General features: G+C 39.3%; 1 protein-coding gene across 5 annotated transcripts in view; it reads left to right on the forward strand.

Moving 5' to 3' along the window:
- Window positions 1-20398, forward strand: part of FAM161A (FAM161 centrosomal protein A) — a 35144-nt gene extending 14746 nt beyond the window's left edge. The window contains exons 2-8 of one of the 5 annotated variants that reach the window (XM_047746309.1): window positions 5406-5644; window positions 8019-9188; window positions 9531-9698; window positions 11697-11796; window positions 11928-11945; window positions 19050-19204; window positions 19657-20398. In XM_047746309.1, the coding sequence (XP_047602265.1) occupies window positions 5406-5644; window positions 8019-9188; window positions 9531-9698; window positions 11697-11796; window positions 11928-11945; window positions 19050-19204; window positions 19657-19795 (1989 nt within the window). In that variant the 3' untranslated portion in view covers window positions 19796-20398. Of the gene's footprint in view, window positions 1-5405; window positions 5645-8018; window positions 9189-9530; window positions 9699-10711; window positions 10832-11696; window positions 11797-11927; window positions 11946-19049; window positions 19205-19656 lie in introns of those variants that run through there. The other 4 variants (XM_047746312.1, XM_047746310.1, XR_007130219.1 and 1 more) reach the window with 4 other exon arrangements.
- Window positions 20399-21750: the final 1352 nt, after the last annotated feature.

Consider the following 21750-nt stretch of genomic DNA (forward strand, 5'->3'; position numbering starts at 1 on the left):
GCCTGCCTCTCTGCCTACTTGTGATCTCTGCCTGTCAAATAGATAAATAAAATCTTAAAAAAAAAAAAAGAAATTAGAATTGGAAGTTGCTTATTAACCATTCACCTGTTTAAGATAAAACACTGTGAGGTCGGTTTATCTGAAAAATTAGAAGTATTAAGCTGAAATGGAATGGATACTGTGCAAAAGTCAGCACCTAAGTAAAGTTCGTGAGACCTGTGCCTCTCATCAGAAGCTATGTATCCTTCTATAATTTTTCAAACAGTTTTTCGGGCCCAAATACATTTTATCCTTTTTGTGAAAATGACTGTTATAAGGCCTCCTTGTAAGGGATGTTGTAGAAGAATGAATGAAGAGTGCACGGATGCTTTTGCCAAAAACAGTTCTTTGGAATATCCTCTTGGTTTTTATTGTAGTTTTTGGTAAATAAGCACTTTCCTTAATATTGAGTAGAATATAGCTATTTAGGGCAGCCAGTATTTCTTCAAAAGATTCAGTCCTCTGGGAGGGAATACTTTTCTTCTTCTGCATGTGGAAACTTAATAATTTTTAGCTTACATTCATTCATCCAACAAATATTTCCTGAGTATCTGCCACTGGCCAAGAACTTTCTAGGCACTGGGAACACAGCCATAAACAAAGCAGACAAATCCTTGTCTTTGTGATGCTTCCTTTTTGGTAGGGACAGACACACAATACACAAAGTCATGTAGAATGTCAGTTGGTGGTGAGTATTTATGAAAAAAATTAAGCAGAAAAGGGAGGCTGACAATGAGTGGGGAAGAGGTTGTAATTTCAAATAGGGTAGTTAGTGAAGACCTTGTTGAGATGACATTTCACTAAGATCTGAAGGACTGAACAAGTGGGCCATGCAAATATCTGGAGGAAGAGCATCCCAGGGAAAGGGAACAGCAAGTGCAAGTCCTGAGGTGATTTTCCTGATTCTGTGAGCATTGGGAAAACTGCAAACTGAAATCAACTACTGCTACTAAAATGAACTACTGCTGCTGCCCAAGGGAAGAACTGTTGCTGGGGAGGCTCAAGCAGACAGAGAGCTAACAGGAAGGTATAAAAGTCCCTTCCTCTCCATCCATGCAGTTTCCCTCTAGTGTTACTTTTAGCAGAGTCCAGCAGGGAACAGCTGGCAAAGCAGAAACACTGCAGAATCCCATCCCCAGCATCACATAACAGGGGCTAGAAGGGTGGCATTGAAGCCAAGAGACAGTAGTTTAACACCTGGCACACCTACTTTATGTGTCATAAAATTAATGTTCACAAGGTAAGTGCCCATGTCACATGGCTAAGAAGTGCAGAACTTAGGCTTAAATGAAAATTCTAACACCATGCCAGTAATCTTTCTCCCAAGCCATGACAGCGCTCCAAACTGAAAAGTTACTTAGCTTCCATATGGGTGTTTCTTATTGAAGGGTTATGAGGTTATAAGGAAGGTAAAACCAGTTAACCAGTGAGTGGTTGGGAGCCAGAAGTTAGATGAGAAATGGGAACCACTTCCTGCTTCCTCCCCCAAATTGCTTTATGCATTTTACTCTCCTCTTATCCTGCAACTTTGTGCACCTTCCTCCCCACCATATTGTCCACCCCTGCTGCTTTTACTAATGTCATTCAGCTTCATCTGGAAGTTTATCTGGAGTACCCTTTTCCTTTTGCCCCCTTCGTTCTCTCTGAACCCCCAGATTCTTCCATTTTTTGACTCATCTCAAATATCACCTCCTCCAGGAAGCCTTCCTTTATCTTCCAAACTCAAACTAAAGCTCTTTTTGTTTGAATATCCTTATCACTTGGTCTTTGTATCTCTCATGACCACTTTTTCCTTCATATCAGTCCTCCTCTCCCTGCTTATTTACATGTTGGTGTTTGCAAGCGTTTCCATCTTCAGGTTTTTGTCTCTCATTACTCCATTCTCCCTAGTCAACCTTATCCACATCCAAAGCTGTACCTGTCACTTCTGCATGGACTGGTACCTGCCATATCTCCCTCTCCAGCCCAGCCTTATTACTAGCTCTCCACATACATTCTCCCCCTCCCCTCCCCATTTCCTGGACCTCTAGCTGCCCCTACTATCCCTTCAAACTCAGTGTGTCCTAAGAGATTAGTTTCCTTTCCGCTTTTATACACTTTTCTGCTGTATTCCCTATATTGATGCATGGCAGCACCATCTAGCTAGACAGCACTCTGAACAGAAATCTTTTTACTCTCTTGCCCACAGCCCAGGCCATTATCAAGTTGAAACTTCAGCCTCCTTAGTCTCCCAAGGCAGCCTCCTTTCTTTTGTTCCTGGCACTGCTCCCTTCATTTTGCCCATAAGATATCTAACTCAGACCTGTCTAACGCAGACCATTAACTACTGCCAAACTTACCTTTCTTCCCTCTCTCCTACTTGCTACAAGAAGATTCCTTCTGAGCATTACCATATCACTCCTCTGCTCACATCCTTCAATGTTCCTGTTGGCTATGGCCTGAGCTCTTGGTTAGGGCTCTTGACTTACCTTTTTCACCTTGTTTCCCACCCTCTTCTGGGTTCCATATACCCTGTAGCCCACCGCCACTCAGACTACCTCTCTCTGAGCACATAATGCCTGTTCTTCTTGAGGCCAAAAAAACCCTCCTGCCCTTGAGAGGAGTGTGGTATGCTTTTGGAGACTAACAGATTTGGGATTGAATACTAGCTCTGCTTCTTATAAGCTGTGTGACTGCAGACAGGTCACCTAACTCTTCTGAGCCTCAGTTTCCTTGAGATCGCACTACATACTAGTTGCATTGTCATGAGGTAACATGATGAATGTTCTAGCACTGTGCCTCAGATTTCTTTGTTTTTCACCACTTCCTTGATTTGGCATACTCCTCACCCATCCTTATGGGTCTGGCTTATCCTTATCCAGTCTGGCTCATCTCTCTAAATTCTGCCTCCTCTTTCTCCCTGGTTAGAATTAGCCATTCTTTCTGAGTTCTCATGGTGTCTTATATCATGACATACATGGTCATTCATCTATCTCCCTGTTTAGCTGGGAGCAGCTTGTCGTCAGGAGTCAGGAGTTCTGTCTTATTCAAAGTCTACTATTGATTTATTTACATGTCCTCTGCTAAACTAGCTGGAAGCTTCTGGAAAGTAGAGTTTTTATCTGATTTGTATCTTTCAGGAGCCAGCTGAATGCTGGATGTCTCTAAATACTTAATGGATGAGGAAGTTAACAAAGTTCTTATAGCCACAGCTAAGAAAGTAATGGTGAGGAACACATACAGAAACAACAGAAGAATCAGAAAAATTTTTTATTTGAGTTGTAGGACATATATAAAGCAATTCTCTGAGTCACAAATTTGTTGGTAATAAATTTCTGCATACGAGTTCTTTTGAGGAAAACTTGTTTTCCTTCATTTGCTTTCTTTAAGTTATAACACTTTCCTCTTGTATACTCTTTTTAGTCTGTTAAAAAACAAAAACACCACACCTGTAAGTATTTGTATACAGATGATATTCTGAGTTTTCCTATTAAGAGAAGCTTCTCAATTTTATTTTCTAGAGTGTTACCAGATTGTTATATATTTATAATTTTCTATGGCAAATAAGCTTTTCTCATTTTGAGTCTATTTCAGGCAGTAGGTTAAATTTAAAACCATGATCAGCAGCCTTTTATGCACCCCATCATAAATAATTTAAACTGTTTCTCAACTGAGAAACTATTAAGATTTTTTTTATTTATGGAGAAAATGAGATTTTACCTCCTTAGTTGTTTCAGTTAAAGAACTTTGAAAGGAGGGCACGTGGGTGGCTCACATGGTTAAGTGTCTGCCTTTGGCTTAGGTTGTGATCTGCAGGTCCTGGGATTGAGCCCCACATCGGGCTCCCAGCTTACCAGGGAGTCTGCTTCTCCTTCTGCCTCTGCCTCTCCCTCTCTTCTCTCTCACTCTCTCTCTAATGAATAAGTAAAATCTTAAATTAAAAAAAAAAAGAACTTTGAAAGGTATGTGGAAGGAGTGAGGGAGGAAGATAGACCCTTTTAGGCATGGCCTGTCTATAACATAGCTGTACTGTGTGCAGTCTCTGTACTGTACTACTCTTGTTCTCTTGTCACCCTCAAAGTTTATTTATTTATTCTGTCACCCATGGGAGCTGTTGGCTCTTGTTGCCACAGAAGTGGCTTTTCTGGGGCGCCTGGGTGGCTCAGTGGTTAAAGCCTCTGCCTTCGGCTCAGGTCATGATCTCAGGGTCCTGGGATCGAGTCCCGCATTGGGCTCTCTGCTCAGCAGGGAGCCTGCCTCCTCCTGTCTCTCTCTGCCTGCCTCTCTGCCTACTTGTGATCTGTCTGTCAAATAAATAAAAAAAAATCTTTAAAAAAAAAATAGAAGTGGCTTTTCTGATGGTCCCTCCTACCCTCTCCCACACCCTCCTATTCCCTCCTGAGGCATCAAGGAGGCCTTCTCCCTGGCCCCTTGGTGACCCAGTGAGAAATTTGTTCCCCATATTCCCCTATCCCCATTCTCTCATTTCCCTGACTTCTCTCTTTCCATGTCTTTTCTCCAGTGGCACACCTTTGGTGCCCACACTTCAGGACCCCAGCTAGGAGTGGGTATTGGGCTGTGTTTGGCCAGTTTGCAGCAGGAAGAACTGTTTTTCTTCACCTCAGTTAAAACTTACAACTCAGAAGGAGGTTCTTTATAAAGGGTGGTTTGGGTCTATCCTGTTATGGTGTATGAACTGGGAATTTAACCATCCTTTATAAAATGAATTAAATAGCATTTATTTTCTGGCAGTTTGGTGTCTGTCTGCCTGTCTCTCTCTCTCTCTCTCTCTCATTTTTTAAAAATATTTATTCATTTATTATAGAGAAAGGGGGGAGGGGCAGAGGGAGAGAGAGTCTCTAGCAGACTCCCTGCTGAGCAGGGAGCCTGACTCAGGGCCGATCCCACAACCCCAAGATCATGACTGGAACTGAAAATCAAGAGTCAGACACTCAACTGACTGAGCTACCCAGGTGTCCCATCTCTCATTCTTTTTTTTTTTTTTTTAAAGATTTTATTTATTTATTTGACAGAGAGAGATCACAAGCAGGCAGAGAGGCAGGCAGAGAGAGAGGAGGAAGCAGGCTCCCCGCTGAGCAGAGAGCCCGATGCGGGGCTCGATCCCAGGACCCTGAGATCATGACCTGAGCCGAAGGCAGCGGCTTAACCCACTGAGCCACCCAGGCGCCCCCCATCTCTCATTCTTAATAAAATATCATTAGGGGATAGTCCACAAGTAACTTATAATCCATTATGTGTATGTAGCCTACAAGTAACGTATGACCTAATTAAGTGTATGCTTTAAGAAGCAACATTGGGAATTGGTGTCAATTTAATTCATCTTTCAGTTCTAAACACCATATAACAGGTTTTTTATTTCCTACCAGGCTGATTTTAACACCAACATTTCTGAGGTGGACAAACAAACACATATAAGCAAGGAGGACTTTGTGGACTTTTCTGATATATACCACTCGAATGAAGAGTATTTTAGGAAGCTAGAAGAGCTGAAAGCTGCCCACTTGGAAACTATGGCAAAGTTAGAGAAGATGTACCAGAATAAATTAAATTTAAAAGAAGTTCAGCCAGTGATCATCAGGGAAGAAGCTTCTAGTGTCTCTTCCACGTAAGTTTGTATATAACATTATTTGTGGGCTGTAAAATGTATGTGTAAAATGTATGTATATTTTCTCTCAACTCTCCCTTTGTGCTTTTAATGATATACAGAGGTTGGACTGTATTCAAAACGTGTAATGGCTTATCCACCAATGGCTTCTTGTTTTGAGAGTCATTTAGTCTTTTTTTGCTGACCTGCCACTCAAAGAACTATAGATATGTATCAAAATATTTAGTCTTGGCCATTTTAATTTTTATTTATTGTTATTTTTTAAAAGATTTTTAAGTATTCTCTACACCTAATGTGGGACTTAAACTTATAACCCGACATCAAGAGTGGCATACTCTACCAACTGAGCCAGCCAGGTGCCCCTAGTCTGGGCCATTTTTAAATGATAAATATTAAAATTTAATTTTAAAAGTCCTTTATATTATGTGGATTAACATGAGCTTAGCAGCAATTGGGTGGCTCAGTAGGTTAAGCATCCTACCCTGATTTCAGCTCAGGTCTTGATCTCAGGGTTGTGAGTTCAAGCCGCATGTTGGAACTCCATGCCTTTGGGCTCCATGCCTAGCATGGAGCCTGCTTATAAGAAAACAACACAAAAAACACAAGTCATTAAACATATAAAGTATAGAAACAGCTCTCTCTCTTGAGTGCTCCCACTCTTATATCTCAAGAGTGTACTTTTCATTTTTTCTTTCTTTTTTTTTTTTAAGATTTTACTTATTTATTTGACAGAGAGAGAAAGATCACAAGTAGACAGAGAGGCAGGTAGAGGGACAGAGGGAGAGGGGGAAGCAGGCTCCCTGCTGAGCAGAGAGCCCCATGCGGGCCTCAATCCCAGGACCCTGAGATCATGACCTAAGCCAAAGGCAGAGAGTTAACTCATTGAGCCACCCAGGCGCCCTGTACTTTTCATTTTGATAAACTTTTCTGCTTCTGTTACTTGAAAAAATAATTAAGTAAAAAAATAAATTACACACACACACACACACATGCACACTCCCACACACAAACAGTTCAGGAGTAAGACATAAATCTGATTCAGGTTTTCAAAATAGTCTGTAATTTCTGGACCCATTTCTCCTATGAACTCTCTTGTTTTCAAAACTTGAGGCAGGTCTCTTAACTCATCCAGTTGGTCAATGCTAATTATGTATCTCCTGTGTGCCAGAAGTTGCCTGGACACTGAGGAGTCAAAAATCAAGTTGCCCTTAAGGAGCTCAAAAACTGTGCTCGCTTCGGCAGCATGTGTACTAAAAAAAGGAGCTCAAAAACTAACTGAGAACCAAAAATTGTGATACAACCTGATGTGACAGTGTTATGGAGACAGAAGAAGAAGCAACTGATCATGTCATGGTGTTGGTAGAGGGATACAAGCAGGAATTTTCTATGGAACTGTCATATCCAAGTTCTGTATTAAAGGAGGAGTAGCTGTAGCAGATGCAGGAAGTAAGAAGTGGGCTTCTAGGCCACAGAAACCATGTGTGCGGTGGCATGGCAGTATGAGACTTCATGGGGTGTACGAGGAACTTCATATGGTTGGATATGACTCAAGATTGGTAACTGAAGGTAGAGAGAGGCAAGAGGTGAAACAGGAAAGGTAAAAGGGGACTAGTCTTTTCTTTTTTAAAGACTTTATTTATCTAAGAGAGAGAGAGAAAATGAGAGAGAGAGAAAAAGCATGAGTGGGGGAGGAGCAGAGGGAGAGGGAGAAGCAGACTCCCCACCAAGCAGAGAACCTGATGCAGGGCTTGATCTCAGGACTCTGGATCCTGACCTGAGCTGAAGGCAGATGCTTAACCATCTGAGCCACCCAGGCACCCCATTTTTTTTTTAAGATTTTATGTATTTAATTAAGAGAGGGAGTCCATAAGTGGGGGAGTAGCAGAGGGAGAAGGAGAAGAAGACTTCCCACTGAGGAGGGAGCCCGACACAGGGCTTGATCTCAGGACCCTGGGATCCTGACCTGAGCCAAAGATAGACATTTAAGCAACTGAGCCACCAAGGTGCCCCAGAGAGAGGCTAGTCTTGAAGGACTTTATAATCTAGACTTTGTTACAATGGCACATCATAGAAAAGTTTTAAGAAGGGGAGTGACCTGATGTATGTTTTAAGATGGTGACTCTGGAAAACATGTGGAGAATTTAATAGAGGTTAGCCACAAGGAGCCTCTGCTGCCTCAGGTTCCCCTGAAAATGAGAGAATTGAATTAGATAATTTATAGGCATCTCTTAGCTCTATTCTAAATAAAAGTGATAATTACAAGGCCTGTCTATCCAGCACCTATCTTCTGAGTATACCTTGATCTTTTAGTTCTTAATTTTTATATCTGGTCACATGCAACTGAGAGTATAACTTTAGTATTCTTTTCATACAGGTCTGATTCAGAAAAGAACTCCTATCACACTATCTCATTAATGACATCATTTTCAGAGCCTGATTTAGGGCAGCCTTCCTCCTTGACTATGTCTTCCTCTGAAGATGAGTTGCCAAACTCAGAAAAAGAGTATCCTGAGAAAAAGAGGGTGATGAGCTATGCTAAAGAACTCATTAACAACATGTGGACAAATTTTTCTGTTGAAGATTATATTCGGTATAAAGATGCTGATTTCCCTGCAGTTGAAAAAACAAAGAAGAAACCAAGAGAATGGGTGCCAAGGATTACAGTACCTGAGCCTTTTCAAATGATGATTAGGGAACAGAGGAAAAAAGAAGAGAACATGAAATCTAAATCAGATATTGAAATGGCACACCAAGTGCTCAGAGAACAAGAAGAAGAATCAGAGTGTAAGAAAAAATTCCGAGCCAATCCAGTTCCTGCATTCGTCTTTCTCCCCCTTTATCATGACATAGTCAAGCAAAATGAAGAACGCAGGAGGCGTTTGAAGGAAAAAAACAAAGAAGCTCTTTTGGCCTCACAAAAACCATTTAAGTTTATTGCAAGGGAGGAACAGAAGCAAGCAATCCGGGAAAAGCAGCTGAGAGACTTATGCAAGTCTAAAAAGAAAACAAATCAATTTAAGGCCAGACCTATACCTCGATCTACTTATGGCTCAACCTCCAATGAAAAATTAAAAGAAAGAGAGCTCTATAGAGAGATTGTGACGCAGCTGAGGGCCCAAGAGCTTTCGCAGTATTCATCTCCTCTGCCTTGTAGGTCAGGTCGCAGAAGCTGTGCTCCGAGAAAGCTCAAGTGTCCTGAACAGGTTGAAAAGTTGAAGTGTAAACACGAGTTGAGATGCCAGACTGCCGATTTTGAAGACCTTCCTGAGAGATACCAGAAACATCTCTCAGAACAGAAGTGTTCAAAACTCCTAACCGTTGGCCGTAAACCGTCTGGTCTTCATGCGGCCTCTAGCGCATCCACTAAAAGAGAGAAAACTCTGGCAGACATTGCAGCAGATGAAGAACATTTAAAAGAAACATGGCCTAATCTCTCTCCAAGGCACAGACTGACAGTAAGAAGTGCAAGTGCAAAGCCTGTGCCTTGTAACTGCAACCCTCCAGTGCCCACAGTGTCTTCCAGAGGAAGAGAGCAAGCCACGAGGTAAATGACTGGAATGTAGTGCCAACCGACTCACGGCTGCTAAAATAGTGTTTGTAGCTCTATTGATTTTTGTGTTGGCCATTTGGAAAATAGGAAGAAATAGATTTGGTAATATATTTTACTATATAAGGCAGAGCATTTTGCCAGAGAGTGTCCTTCTAAGAAATGAGTATCTTTTCCATTTTACGAATCTCCAGGGATAGAAAAGATAGTCAGCCTGTTGCTTTCCAGTTGCACAAGTCAGAGCCTTTTTTCAGTGTTTAAATTTTCCCATGTTAAATCTTTGCTAAATCACATTCTCATTGGCTTAAAGTGAATTAAGCCTTAGTTTGTTGCCCTCAGGAGATCACTTGAGGAAAAGAAAATGTTGGAAGAAGAGAGAAATCGGATCCTAACTAAGCAGAAGCAAAGAATGAAAGAATTGCAGAAACTCCTGACAATCCGGGCTAAGGCTTATGACTCACATCAAAGTTTAGCTCAAATGTCTAAATCCAGAGTCAAATCTCTCAGGTATCATAAAAGAATCCTGAACCTCCAGATCATTGGTTTTCAAACTTTCTTTCTTAATCAGTGGATACAATATATGAACAGATTAATTAGTATTTTAGTTTCTGGATTTGAGTTGCTATCAGTTACACTCAATGCACAGACACATACACATTCACACTCACTCACTCACCTCACCTCATGGTGAGGATTATAATGCCATGTTGATTAACTGAAACATTTTATATCATGGCCATAGTTAATAGTTGTAACCGTATGTCAGTATCTAATCTTTTCTTTTACTTTATACTATTTTTTTTTTTAAAGTACACTCCGTGCCCAATGTGGGGCCTTAATATGACCCGACCTGAGACTAAGAGTTCTGTGCTCCACCAATTGAGCCAGCCAGGGGCCCCTTCTTTTTTTCTTTTTTTTTTTTTTAAGATTTTATTTATTTATTTGACAGAGAGAGATCACAAGCAGGCAGAGAGGCAGGCAGAGAGAGAGGAGGAAGCAGGCTCCCCGCTGAGCAGAGAGCCCGATGCGGGGCTCGATCCCAGGACCCTGAGATCATGACCTGAGCCGAAGGCAGCGGCTTAACCCACTGAGCCACCCAGGCGCCCCCAGGGGCCCCTTCTTTATACTATTTTTGATAGCCCAGTACAATATTGAGAAAAAATCTTTTTCTTTTTAGTTTTTTCTTTTTTTTTTAAGATTTTATTTATTTATTTGACAGACAAGCAGGGGGAGTGAGAGAGGGAGAAGCAGACTTCCCACTGAGCAGGGAGCCCGATGTCAGATAAAGCTCTTTTTTAATAGTTTGCCGTGTAATCTCAGAATATTCTTCAATAAATTGATCTGTAAGAGAGCTTTGTTCTAAGGTCTGCATGAAATCTGATATCACAAATGAACACATTGATGTCAATTAACATCAGTTATGTGATGTGTCAGTTAACATGTGTATGTGTTCAGCATGTGTGTTGAATTTCATTGTGGTTCTAATATAAACAAATATAAATAAATAAAAATATTTGCAGAACCCCTTCACAGAGCACTGGAATTCTGCTGTACAAAGTTTGAAAACCAGTGTTCCAGAGGAACATTTTTATGTAAAAATGTTCATGTTTAAGTAGGAAAATATCTCCCCCCAAAGCTGGGTAAGTAATATGATTTATTTTTAATCTGATTTATAAGTACCACCCAAATCCCAAATCTATATTTGCTTTTAATTATGAGTTATTCCTTTTTAAATACATATTGTTTATAATAATAATTATATTCCTTTATAATATATATTATGTTTATATTCCTTATAATGTATATCAGTGTAATTCATGATAGAGGGAGAAATATGATGAACTTGAGCAAAAATTTTTTAGAAATATACTCCTCATCCTAAGAAAGTAAACTGGATTTTTCATAATACCAATTTTGTGTATAATTAAGCATAATTATCATTCTGTAGTATAATTATCTTCTCTAATCCATGAAATCTTATTATCTTAGTAGAGTTAGTATGTTTTACATACAGGAAAAAGCGTATTTTATTCACTATAGGATCTTGTGCAAATAGTAAGTACATTTCACGTGAATTTATGTATTTTGGTTCCTTTTCCTGTCCATGTCCTATTCCCTTATTCTCTATTTTCCCCTGACCTGCTTGAATTTAATTAACTTTGCCACCAACCTATAGGAGATCTTTAGACTAAATTTTCTTGATTTTCTGCACTTAAAATTGAGTTAAGAGGGCATTTATTCATTTCTTCAAGCCAATTTAATACATTATATTTTTAAAATTTCAGAAAATCAGAGTATCCAGACTGTTCCCAGGATGTAAAATGTGTGCTCTCACAACCTAGGGTTTTATTCTGCATTCCATAAAAATTTACCAGTCTAGGAAAGGAATTGTGGTAAACTGTAAGCCATGCTTGTAATTTAATTTCTGATTTGTCATCTAAGCTAAATGTTCTATCTGTAAGCTGTTATTTCTTTTAAAATTCCATTCCTTTTATTTGATTTTAGAAAGAGTGAAAAGGAAAGGATGAGAGAATACCAACGAGAACTAGAAGAAAGAGAAGAAAAATTAAGACACAGGCCGCTACTATTTGAAAGAGTTGCTCAGGTTGTGTTTGTTGGAATTTAAGAGCTTCAGTCAACCTTTTTTTTTTTTTAACATCTCTAGCTCCTAACTTACAGTCCATTTTTCTTACATGTTATATAATTTATTGAGACATATTATTGTTTCTGTGACAGGTTCATCAAATCAGTCAAGTAAGTTTGTGCTTAAATCTGAACATCAAAGCTAGTCAAGGACGCATGTCAGCTTGATACAGAATGTGCTGCTGATGCAGTCATAGTCAAAATAATAGTTTCACAACCTGTTTTTCATGGCTGGTCTTTTCTTTTTTTTTAGTACTAACTTATATATGAGTATAACTCATATATTAAGGTGAGTCTTCACTATATGATTTGGAAGTCCTTGAAGAATTAAAAGATGAATTTTTAAGAATTAAAAAATGAAACAAAATGCTAGTGGAATCAGATTTCTTTCTGCCAGTTTTTTTTTTTTTTTCAGTTTCATTGAGATATAACTGACCTAGAGCACCATGTACAGTTAAGATGTACAGCATGTGACTTGACATACATATATGGCAAAACGATTACTACCATAAGTTTAGTTAAAAACCCACACCTTGGAGCGCCTGGGTGGCTCAGTGGGTTAAGCCACTGCCTTCGGCTCAGGTCATGATCCCAGGTCCTGGGTTCAAGCCCCGCATTGGGCTTTCTGCTCGGCAGGGAGCCTGCTTCCTCCTCTCTCTCTGCCTGCCTCTCTCCCTACTTGTGATTTCTCTCTGTCAAATAAATAAATAAAATCTTAAAAAAAAAAAAAAACCCACACCTTGTATAATACCGAACTTTTAGGATTTACTAAAATCTGAACTTTTGGGATTTACTCTCTTAGCAGCTTTCAGATATGCCATACAGTGGTATTAACTACAGTCATCATGTTGTACATTACATTCCCAGTACTTATTTATCTTATAATTAGAGGCTTATACCTTTGACTGCCTTCATCCAATTCCCCTGGTAACCACAAATCTGATCTGTTTTTCTATGAGTTTGTTTTTGTTTTTAGATTCCACATATAAGAGAGATCTATAGCCCTTGTCTTCCTCTGTGTGACTTATTTCACTTAGCATAAAGTCCTCAAAGTCTATCCATATCATTGCATATGGCAGGACTTCCTTTTTAATGGCCAAATAGTATTCCTTGCATGTACACCACATTTTCTTTACCCATTCATCTTTTGATGGATACTTATGTTGTTTCCCTGTCTTGGCTATTGTAATTAATGCTTCCGTGAATGTGGGGTGCAGATATCTCTTCAACGTAGTGATTTTGTTTCCTTCAGTTAAATACCCAGAAGTTGGATATCACTGGATTGTATCATATTTTTGAGGAACCTCTGTACTGTTTTCCATAGTGGCCATTCTATTTTACATCCCTACCAACAGTGCACAAGGGCTCCCTTTTCTCCACATCCTCCGAGCATAGCATTTGTTATCTCTTATCTTTTTGATACTAGCCATTCTAACAGGTGTGAGGTGATACCTCATTGTGGTTTTGATTTGCATTTCCCTGATGATCAGTGACATTGAGCACCTTTTGGCCTTTTTAGGTACCTGTTGGCCATTTGAGTATCTTCTTTGGAAAAATGTCTATTCAGATCCTTTGCCCATTTTAAATTGGATTATTTCATTTTTTGCTATTGACTTTTATGACTTTTTTATATATTTTGGATATTAACCCACTTTTCAGATATATCATTTGCAGATATTTTCTCCATTCAGTAGGTTGCCTTTTCATTTTGCTGATCGTTTTTTTTTAAGTGAGCCTATAATTTTCATTCTTATCTACAATTACTGAAAGGACTTCCTTTTCATTGGGAAAATAATTTGGTCCTATGGACAGTGAGTCCACTTCCTTTTCATTGGGAAAATAATTTGGTCCTATGGACAGTGAGTCCTGATTTTACCAAATGTATAGTTGGTTTTACAATCTTCCTCTAAGAGATTATCTGTCCATTTTGCATCATCTTCTTCTTTGTACTCAGAAGGTAGGTCTTCTTATGGGTGACATAGCTTAACAATAGACAGGATCACTGGAGGTTACAGGTGCTGTGTTGTGATTTTCAAGCTGTTGCATTTGAAGCTTCCTGCCAACATTGCAGGACCATCCTTCTCAATGCACCAAGGACAGGGACATGGCTTTACATATTCAGGTGAATTTACATATTCAGTCTCTCAAAGTTTTGGGAACCCTTTACCTACAGGTTTGGACATAATTTTATGTAACACTTTTCATTTTAAGGGTGGGTTTCTTTTTTTAATATCTCAGTTTCAACTTTAGAGGGAAAAATACAGAAAAATTCTGTATTACCTAGTGGAAAGTGATTGACTTTAAGCTCAAAATAGTTCTTTCCAGCTCCCAGCTGCAGGTTTTATGTCTTTCTGTCTGTCTGGTGGTTATATCTACACAGATTTCCCACAGACATCTACATTTATCTTGCCTCAAACTAGATCTTCCTCTTTGATTTCCTGTTTTTGTTGGGCCACAATTTTGGTGGCTGGGAACCACTTTTCCTCCCTCTTTCAATTTCCACTGAGAGACCTGACAAGTTTGCTTCCTAAATAATTTTTGGATCTGCCTTTCTCCATTCCTGAAGGTGAAATGCCATGTGAAGCCTCTATTATCTCCTCTCTGAGTTACTATAATCGTTTGACTGGTTTTCCAGCCTTGCTCTTTGCAAAGCCACCCATTATATTTTCACTTTACCATTCCCGTTCCCTTGCCAAAATGTTAACCCTGGGTAGGTAGTAAATAACTTTTGGTAATGGTGACAATCGTGCATTTTCATTGATTGTACTCATTCTTATTTTCAATGAATGGGATCAAGAGGTCTTGTCACTGACTTCTTCAAACAATACTACAAAGTGGGTATCCATGTATTACAGAGGGAAAAACTGAAGTTCAGAGGAGGTAAGTAACTAATTAGGTCTATAGGTAGTCAGCAGTGGAACTAGGATTGGACCCCAGTCCATCTGCTTCCAAACAGTTAAGACTAAGCTGTCCTGCCTTCTCCCAGAAGATACCTCCACGAGTCTGAGCGTAGTGAGTAGACCCCTCTACACTCTGATCCCTGTTAACCTTTAATTGAGTAGATTCTAAATTCTAAACCAAATTCATCAGCCACAGCACTGCCCCCGCCCCCTCACCAAGGACACCCTTTACTTTCAGACCATACCAAACCACTAGTTTCAAACTTGAAATCTTTATTCATGCTGTTTCTGAACACTCTTAGAGCCTCTTCCTGTTTTTCCTCCTGATCTTTCAAGTCTTCATATAAAATCACTTCTTGCATTGTTTCCCAGGTCGGATCAGGTGCCTTTTCCTGTGTTTTTCATTACCCTTTGCATACTTCTGTCTTCACTCCTGCCGCGCTGTGTGGAATTACCTATTTCAGGATCTCTCTTCCCTTCTAACTAGTTCCTTTTAAAAGTTGTGTTCAAATCTTTGTATTCCCAGCACCTAGCACCCAGGATAACATCTGGCACAGAGGAGATGTTAATAAACATTTATTGAACCAGAACTGAACTGTCAGGATCAAATTAGCCAGACTGTGACCTCTTGCTTTTTTTCTGGGATTAGTGGTGGGAAGTGGAGAGGGGGTTAGGGGTGTGGGGAAGGGGGGGAGGGGGGATGAGAGCACCCCCCTCTTAGTGATGAGTCTCAGCAGGAGTGAGCAGTTGAGCCATGCTATGAATCCTGCTGCTTCTAAGCACTAGAGAAAGTTAGGCTGAATATGTAGCGTGTGTGAAATTAAACCCATAGAGAAATTTTAAATGTTAAAAACATAGATCAATATCACAGCTCATTCTACTTCTGCCACTTCTGGCCCTCACATATACTGGTCCCTTTGTCCAAAAATACTTCTCTCTCCATATATATCCCCCTACCTCCCATAAGGACTTGTTACAAAAGAAGTATTCAGTAATTAAAGATTGTTTATTTAATTTAATTAATTTATTTATTTGACAGGGAGAGATCACAAGTAGGCAGAGAGTCAGGCAGAGAGGTTGGGGGGGTGGGTGGAAGCAGGCTCCCCGCTGAGCAGAGAGCCTGTATTGGGGCTCAATCCCAGGACCCTGAGATCAGGACCGGAGCTGAAGGCAGAGGCTTAACCCACTGAGCCACCCAGGTGCCCCAAGAAGTATTCAGTAATTAAATAAGTAAAAGACGGGGCGCCTGGGTGGCTCAGTGGGTTAAGCCACTGCCTTCGGCTCAGGTCATGATCCCAGGTCCTGGGTTCGAGCCCCGCATCGGGCTTTCTGCTCAGCAGGGAGCCTGCTTCCTCCTCTCTCTCTGCCTGCCTCTCTGCCTACTTGTGATTTCTCTCTGTCAAATAAATAAATAAAAATCTTTAAAAAAAAAAATAAGTAAAAGAGTTACTACAAATGAAACTTGGTTATGAAAAGTATTTTTCCCCTTCAAATGAGGGCACTGATTGTAGACAAACTTTCATCATTGCATGTTATTTTGGTTTCCTGAAGAAGCAACACTAATTTTTTTCGCAATCTTTGATAGCAAAATCAAATAATCATACAGTTATTTTAATTGTTCCTTTTATCTCATAGTCTGTGCAATTATTTGCATGGTGAAATGCAAGGAGGAAATGTTTATTTCAATTAAGAGTAATTATATACTATTCTCCTTCATAGAAAATATGTAAAAGTAATTAATTCTGTATATAGAGTGACTGGCAGTGACTCACCATTGCTTTGGTTTTGTTAACACAAATTAGTGAGCTTTTTCTTGCAGTCTGTTTTGCTGTGACTACTGCTGCTAATTAACAGCTGTTATTTGATAAATTCACTCACAACTTTGTGCATTATCCATTTATTAGTGTTAATTGTGATCTTGCTGCTGTTGTTCTCTCGCAGAGTAAGGCTATGATCTGGGACAGAACAAACCATGTTGTCCTATTTCTTGGAAATCACAGGGTTTATTAATTGAGTAAATTCTAAATTCTAAACCAAGTTCAAATGAAGACTTATGAGCACTGACTTGGGTATCATTTTAATGTCTTTTATATTTAATTTGCTTATATCAGAATATACTGTTCTTAATGCATTTAGAGTTAGGTCTGGGTTTTCTTTATTCTGCTTTACTGTCTTTGGAGCAGTTCTTATTTTCTCACTTTGCCATGACTTTCAGTTTCTCAAAGCTTGTGTATTGGTGTTCATAGCCTCTGTGCATTTTTTTTAAAGATTTTATTTATTTAGGGGCGCCTGGGTGGCTCAATGGGTTAAGCCTCTGCCTTCAGCTCAGGTCATGATCTCAGGGTCCTGGGATGGAGCCTCATGGAGGGCTCTCTTCTCAGCGGGGAGCCTGCATCCCCCACCCACCCCCACCCCTGCTGCTGTCCTCTCTGCCTACTTGTGATCTCTGTCTGTCAAATAAATAAATAAAATATTTTTTAAAAAAGATTTTATTTATTTGAGAGCGAGAGAGAACAAGAGCAGGAGGGGAGGGAGAGAGGAAGAGGGAGAAGCAGATTCCCCTCTGAGCAGGGAGCCTGATGTCCCACTTGATCCCAGGACCCTGCGATCATGACCTGAGCTTAACTGACTGACTGAGCCACCCAGGTGCCCCCGGCTGCATTTTTATTAACTTTTCTGAAAATCGTTGTTATTCATAGTGGGTGCATTTTAGCAACAGTTTGAGTGTGTTTTTAGTTTTCCAGAGCATCAGGAAATCACCGGTGACAGTTTATCCACTGTAATCAATCTGTTATTTTGGTTTCTCCTGTGGAACACTAGATGCCATGGCCCCTCATGACGCTGGAGTCCCTAGGTTAGCCAAATAAATATCTGACACCTACTTTGCTGAAGTCAGATTTCAGTTACCTTCACACTCTGGGATGAGCACTACTACTTAGAGAAAGCAGGATGGTGCCATGGAAAAGACCCAGGAAATGGTCAAGAGACTTGGTTCTACTACTCACTATCCTTGTGACCTTAAGCAAACTGCTTAACCTTAGTGGGAGTGGAGGGAGTGTTTCAGTTTCCTTATTTGTTAAATTTGGGGGTGAGACTGGGTGCTCTCCCACACCCTCTCCAATATGGGGTGCCATTGGTGCACTGGAACTGGCCCGTTCCTAGTTACCTTCCTTCAGTTGGAGGACAAGATGGCAATTCTTGGCCCTATACTCATAGGAGGTAAAAGGTGACCAAAGCTGAGACACTAGTGTGAACCCCAGTCCTCCTGTGACTGTGGGAAGCCCGTGGTCTCAGGAACTGTGCTAACTCCTTCCTGTCTTGCTTCAGGTGTGAGAGGCTCATCACAATTTCACAGGTGCCAAAGCCAGGAAACACCATTCTGGAGATTTGAACCCAGTGCTAAGTTCTTGTTCTTTTTGCTGTATCCCTTGATTCCTCCTGATTAAAGATAACAGTGATGAATTTATCATCTTTGAGGGATTAGAGATATAGCATGTAAAGAATAAAAATTACAGTAGGTACATAAACTAAAAGAACCCTCTGACAATTATCACAAACTTATTTTCTTCCTGGTGTTTCCAGATAGTCGTCAATAGTCATAAAGGTGTATTTTTTAAAAAGTATATAAAACAGGTAGAGTGCAAAGAATAACTATAGACCAAAACTCATGTGGCTACTACCTAGGTTAATAAACAGAACATTGCCAGCACCCCAGAAACCCTTTGTGCCCATTCCAAATCGAAACCCTCTCCTACTCTCCCAGAGGTAGCCACCATTCTAATTTTTGAGATTAACACTTCCTTGTTTTTGTTATTATTGTTGCTTGTGTTTTGCAGTTTTACCATCCTGTGTATCTTTTCCCACACAGTATAGTTTAGTTTCGCCCATTCGGGAACTTTATGTAAATGAATCATACATACTATACATTTTCTCTTGTGTTTTGCTTCTTTTCCTTAGTAGTATGTTCATGAGATCTGTCCATATGGTCATGTACAACTAGAGTTCATTCGTTGTCATTGCTTTATTTTACTCTGTTGTATGAATAGACCACGATTTATCCATCCTTTTGTTGAGAGATGTTTGGGGTTGTTCCAAACAGTAGTGTCCTGTGTATTTTGGTACAGGTCTTCTGGAGCACATATGTGGGAGCTTCTCTGGGAATAGGCCTGGGAGTGGGATTGCTGGTCAGAAGGTCTGTGTACTGTCAGCCACCTGTGATTATTGGGTTTAATTTTCACTGGAGCTTTTAACCCCTACGTTTTTAATGGAAATTTAGTCTTCTGTTCTCCTCTAAGAAGGTTTGTCTTTCCTATAGAAAAATGCAAGAATGGCAGCAGAAAAGCATTATTCTAACACCCTAAAAGCACTAGGACTGTCTGATGAGTTTGTTTCAAAGAAAGGCCAAAGTGGAAAAATAATTGAGTACTTCAGCAATCAAGAGATGAAGAGCTTCGCTGAAGATAAAGAAAGGTAACATATATAAGATGTCTAAATGGTTTACCTTTAAAAAAACTCTTACCTGCCAGAAAGCATAAAATTCTGTCCTATATTTTTAGAATATCTTTTAACCTAACAAAATACATGTGAACTGTTTGTAAAACATTGCTATTTTAACACTTGGCACATTCAAAATGACAAAATGACATGGTGATGAAGTATCTTGTTTTTAAAGGAGAGTAATTTAACTTTCTGACTGACATGAATGATGAAAATACTAAGATGTTTTCAAATGAAGTTTAAAGAGTCACTCAAGGTTGGAAATAGATAAGTTCCCAATTGGGAACTTATAGAGTTTTCTTGATAAATCGGAGTTCATACACTTGAGGAAGGAAGACTGCATGATGGCATACGTTGCAAAGGGTTTGTTGACCTTTAAACCAAATCATTTTTCCTTTGAAAGATTGATAAATTTCTTCCTCCAGCTTTGAGGAAGAAGAAAAAAGAGAAGAAAGTGAGAGTGGGGAGGAAAATCATTTTATGGATACGAACAGCCAGGATTCTTACAAGGAAAAAGAGGAAGCTGATGAAGAGAGCGAAGAAGAGAAATCTGTTAAGGAGTAACACAGTCCCTACAGCTCTCCCATCTGTGCCTGCACTGTCGATGGCGGCTGTGGGCCTAACCATCCATGCTTGTGGTGTGAAGAACATCTACAAGAGCCCTCCAACAGGTACAGGGCTCTTGAGCAAAGTCATCTGTAACCTGAAAAGGCCCAAGTCCAGCCAAACTGTTGTTCAGGTCAGTTAGGGTAAGGCTCTGCCTAGTCAAGTTTTTTAATCACTCCTGATGGTTCGCAACTTTGATCTTACTTGTATTCTTTAAAAGAGCATTTGAGAATCATACTTGTCACAAACTGATTGGTTAGAAAAGTATATGTTACTTCTGTATTTGGTGTGGAAACAAATGGCATGGCATTGAGAGCAGAAGTATTGGCTTTTGGTGATTCAAAAAATTTTTTCTGGAAAGTCTGAATCAATAAATCTTCAAATTATACTATTTGCCCATTCTTTTCCTCTGTGATACATCTCACAAAATGAATCCTCACACTTGTTTTACTGGGTATTTAAAGTTTCTTATCTGAGCCATTTTTTAAAAAGTAATAAAAAAGAGGGGTGCCTGGGTGGCTCAGTGGGTTAAAGCCTCTGCCTTCGGCTCAGTTCATGATCCCAGGGTGCTGGGATCAAGCCCCGCATCGGGCTCTCTGCTCAGCAGGGAGCCTGCTTCCCCCTCTCTCTCTCTGCCTACCTCTCTGCCTCCTTGTGATCTCTCTCTGTCAAATAAATAAATAAAATCTTTAAAAAAAAAGTAATAAAATATAGAAAAAAATAGGTCCTTACAAATTTGTGTTCATTACTGTACTGTTTGCTGTTAAATTATCCACACTATCATGACTTTTTCTTTTTATCCCTAGTTTTATTCCAAATTATTTTTGATATGTAAAATATTAGAAAAGCTTTTATACCAGGTTTTTTTTTTAACCTTGTGTATTATGACAGAGGTAATTATAAAAATCTGTGTTAAAATCTTAATTGGGGGTAAATATCAACACTTGTATATATGATGAAATTGTGCATAATAATTTGTCCAAGGCAAATCTCCAAAGTAATTCAGATTTAACTCTTTAATAGTAGACCCGGTTGTGCTCAAATTTTTGTACATTATTGTGGATATATTTTGTCTTTCTGTGCATGATGGTAATTTGTATGAATCTATCATTTTTCCTCTTTAAGCGAATTTTGTTTTTAAAAAATTCAAACCAGACATAAAGATGTGATAGGATAAGACATTTTATTTTCTAAAAACAATTTATTTTCTCCTCTAAAGAGAATGAACTAGTTAAGGTGTTTATAATAGCAGTGTTTCAAAGGTGGAAATTTATGCTTTAAATTAAGAAATAAGGTGATTTTTCTCAAGGGCACATGTTTCCTTGTAATTCCTTCCTACAGTTTGTGTTAAAACTATTTGTCACTATAATTAGATTCTAAACTCTCTGGGAGTTGGAACCATTTTAAAATTCATCTTTGTAGTCCTTTAATATTTTGCCCAGGATTGTGTATTTGGTAGGCACTTAATAGAGGCTTGGATGAGTACATAGATGAATATGGTTTTTAATCATATTTCAGAATGAGTACACATGGGATTAAAATTATCTCCCTTTCAATTTATTGAAAGCCTGTGAAACACAATCCACAAATTGTAATATTTAAAATGTGACTTGCTTCCAAGGATTTGCTCCTCATTCTGTCCCTTCTCAGTTTCATGAGAACAGTGTGGGACTTGGTTTCAGAATCAATGTTCAGTTTTCTTTTCTTTAAAAATGGGAGTAGTACCTATTTGGGTGACTGTAGGAAGGATTGAATGATATCATGTATGGGAAAAAACTCTTTGGAAACTAGGCTATTCAAATAATTGGTGTCAGAGGACAGAATATTCCTGAAGAAATGTTAACTAACCATACTTCTATTTCAACGAGATACAAAGTGATTTAAATATTGTATTAAAAATAATAATTGGGGTG

Source organism: Lutra lutra, chromosome 9, assembly GCF_902655055.1.
Source record: "Lutra lutra chromosome 9, mLutLut1.2, whole genome shotgun sequence".
Classification (NCBI taxonomy): Eukaryota; Metazoa; Chordata; class Mammalia; order Carnivora; family Mustelidae; genus Lutra; species Lutra lutra.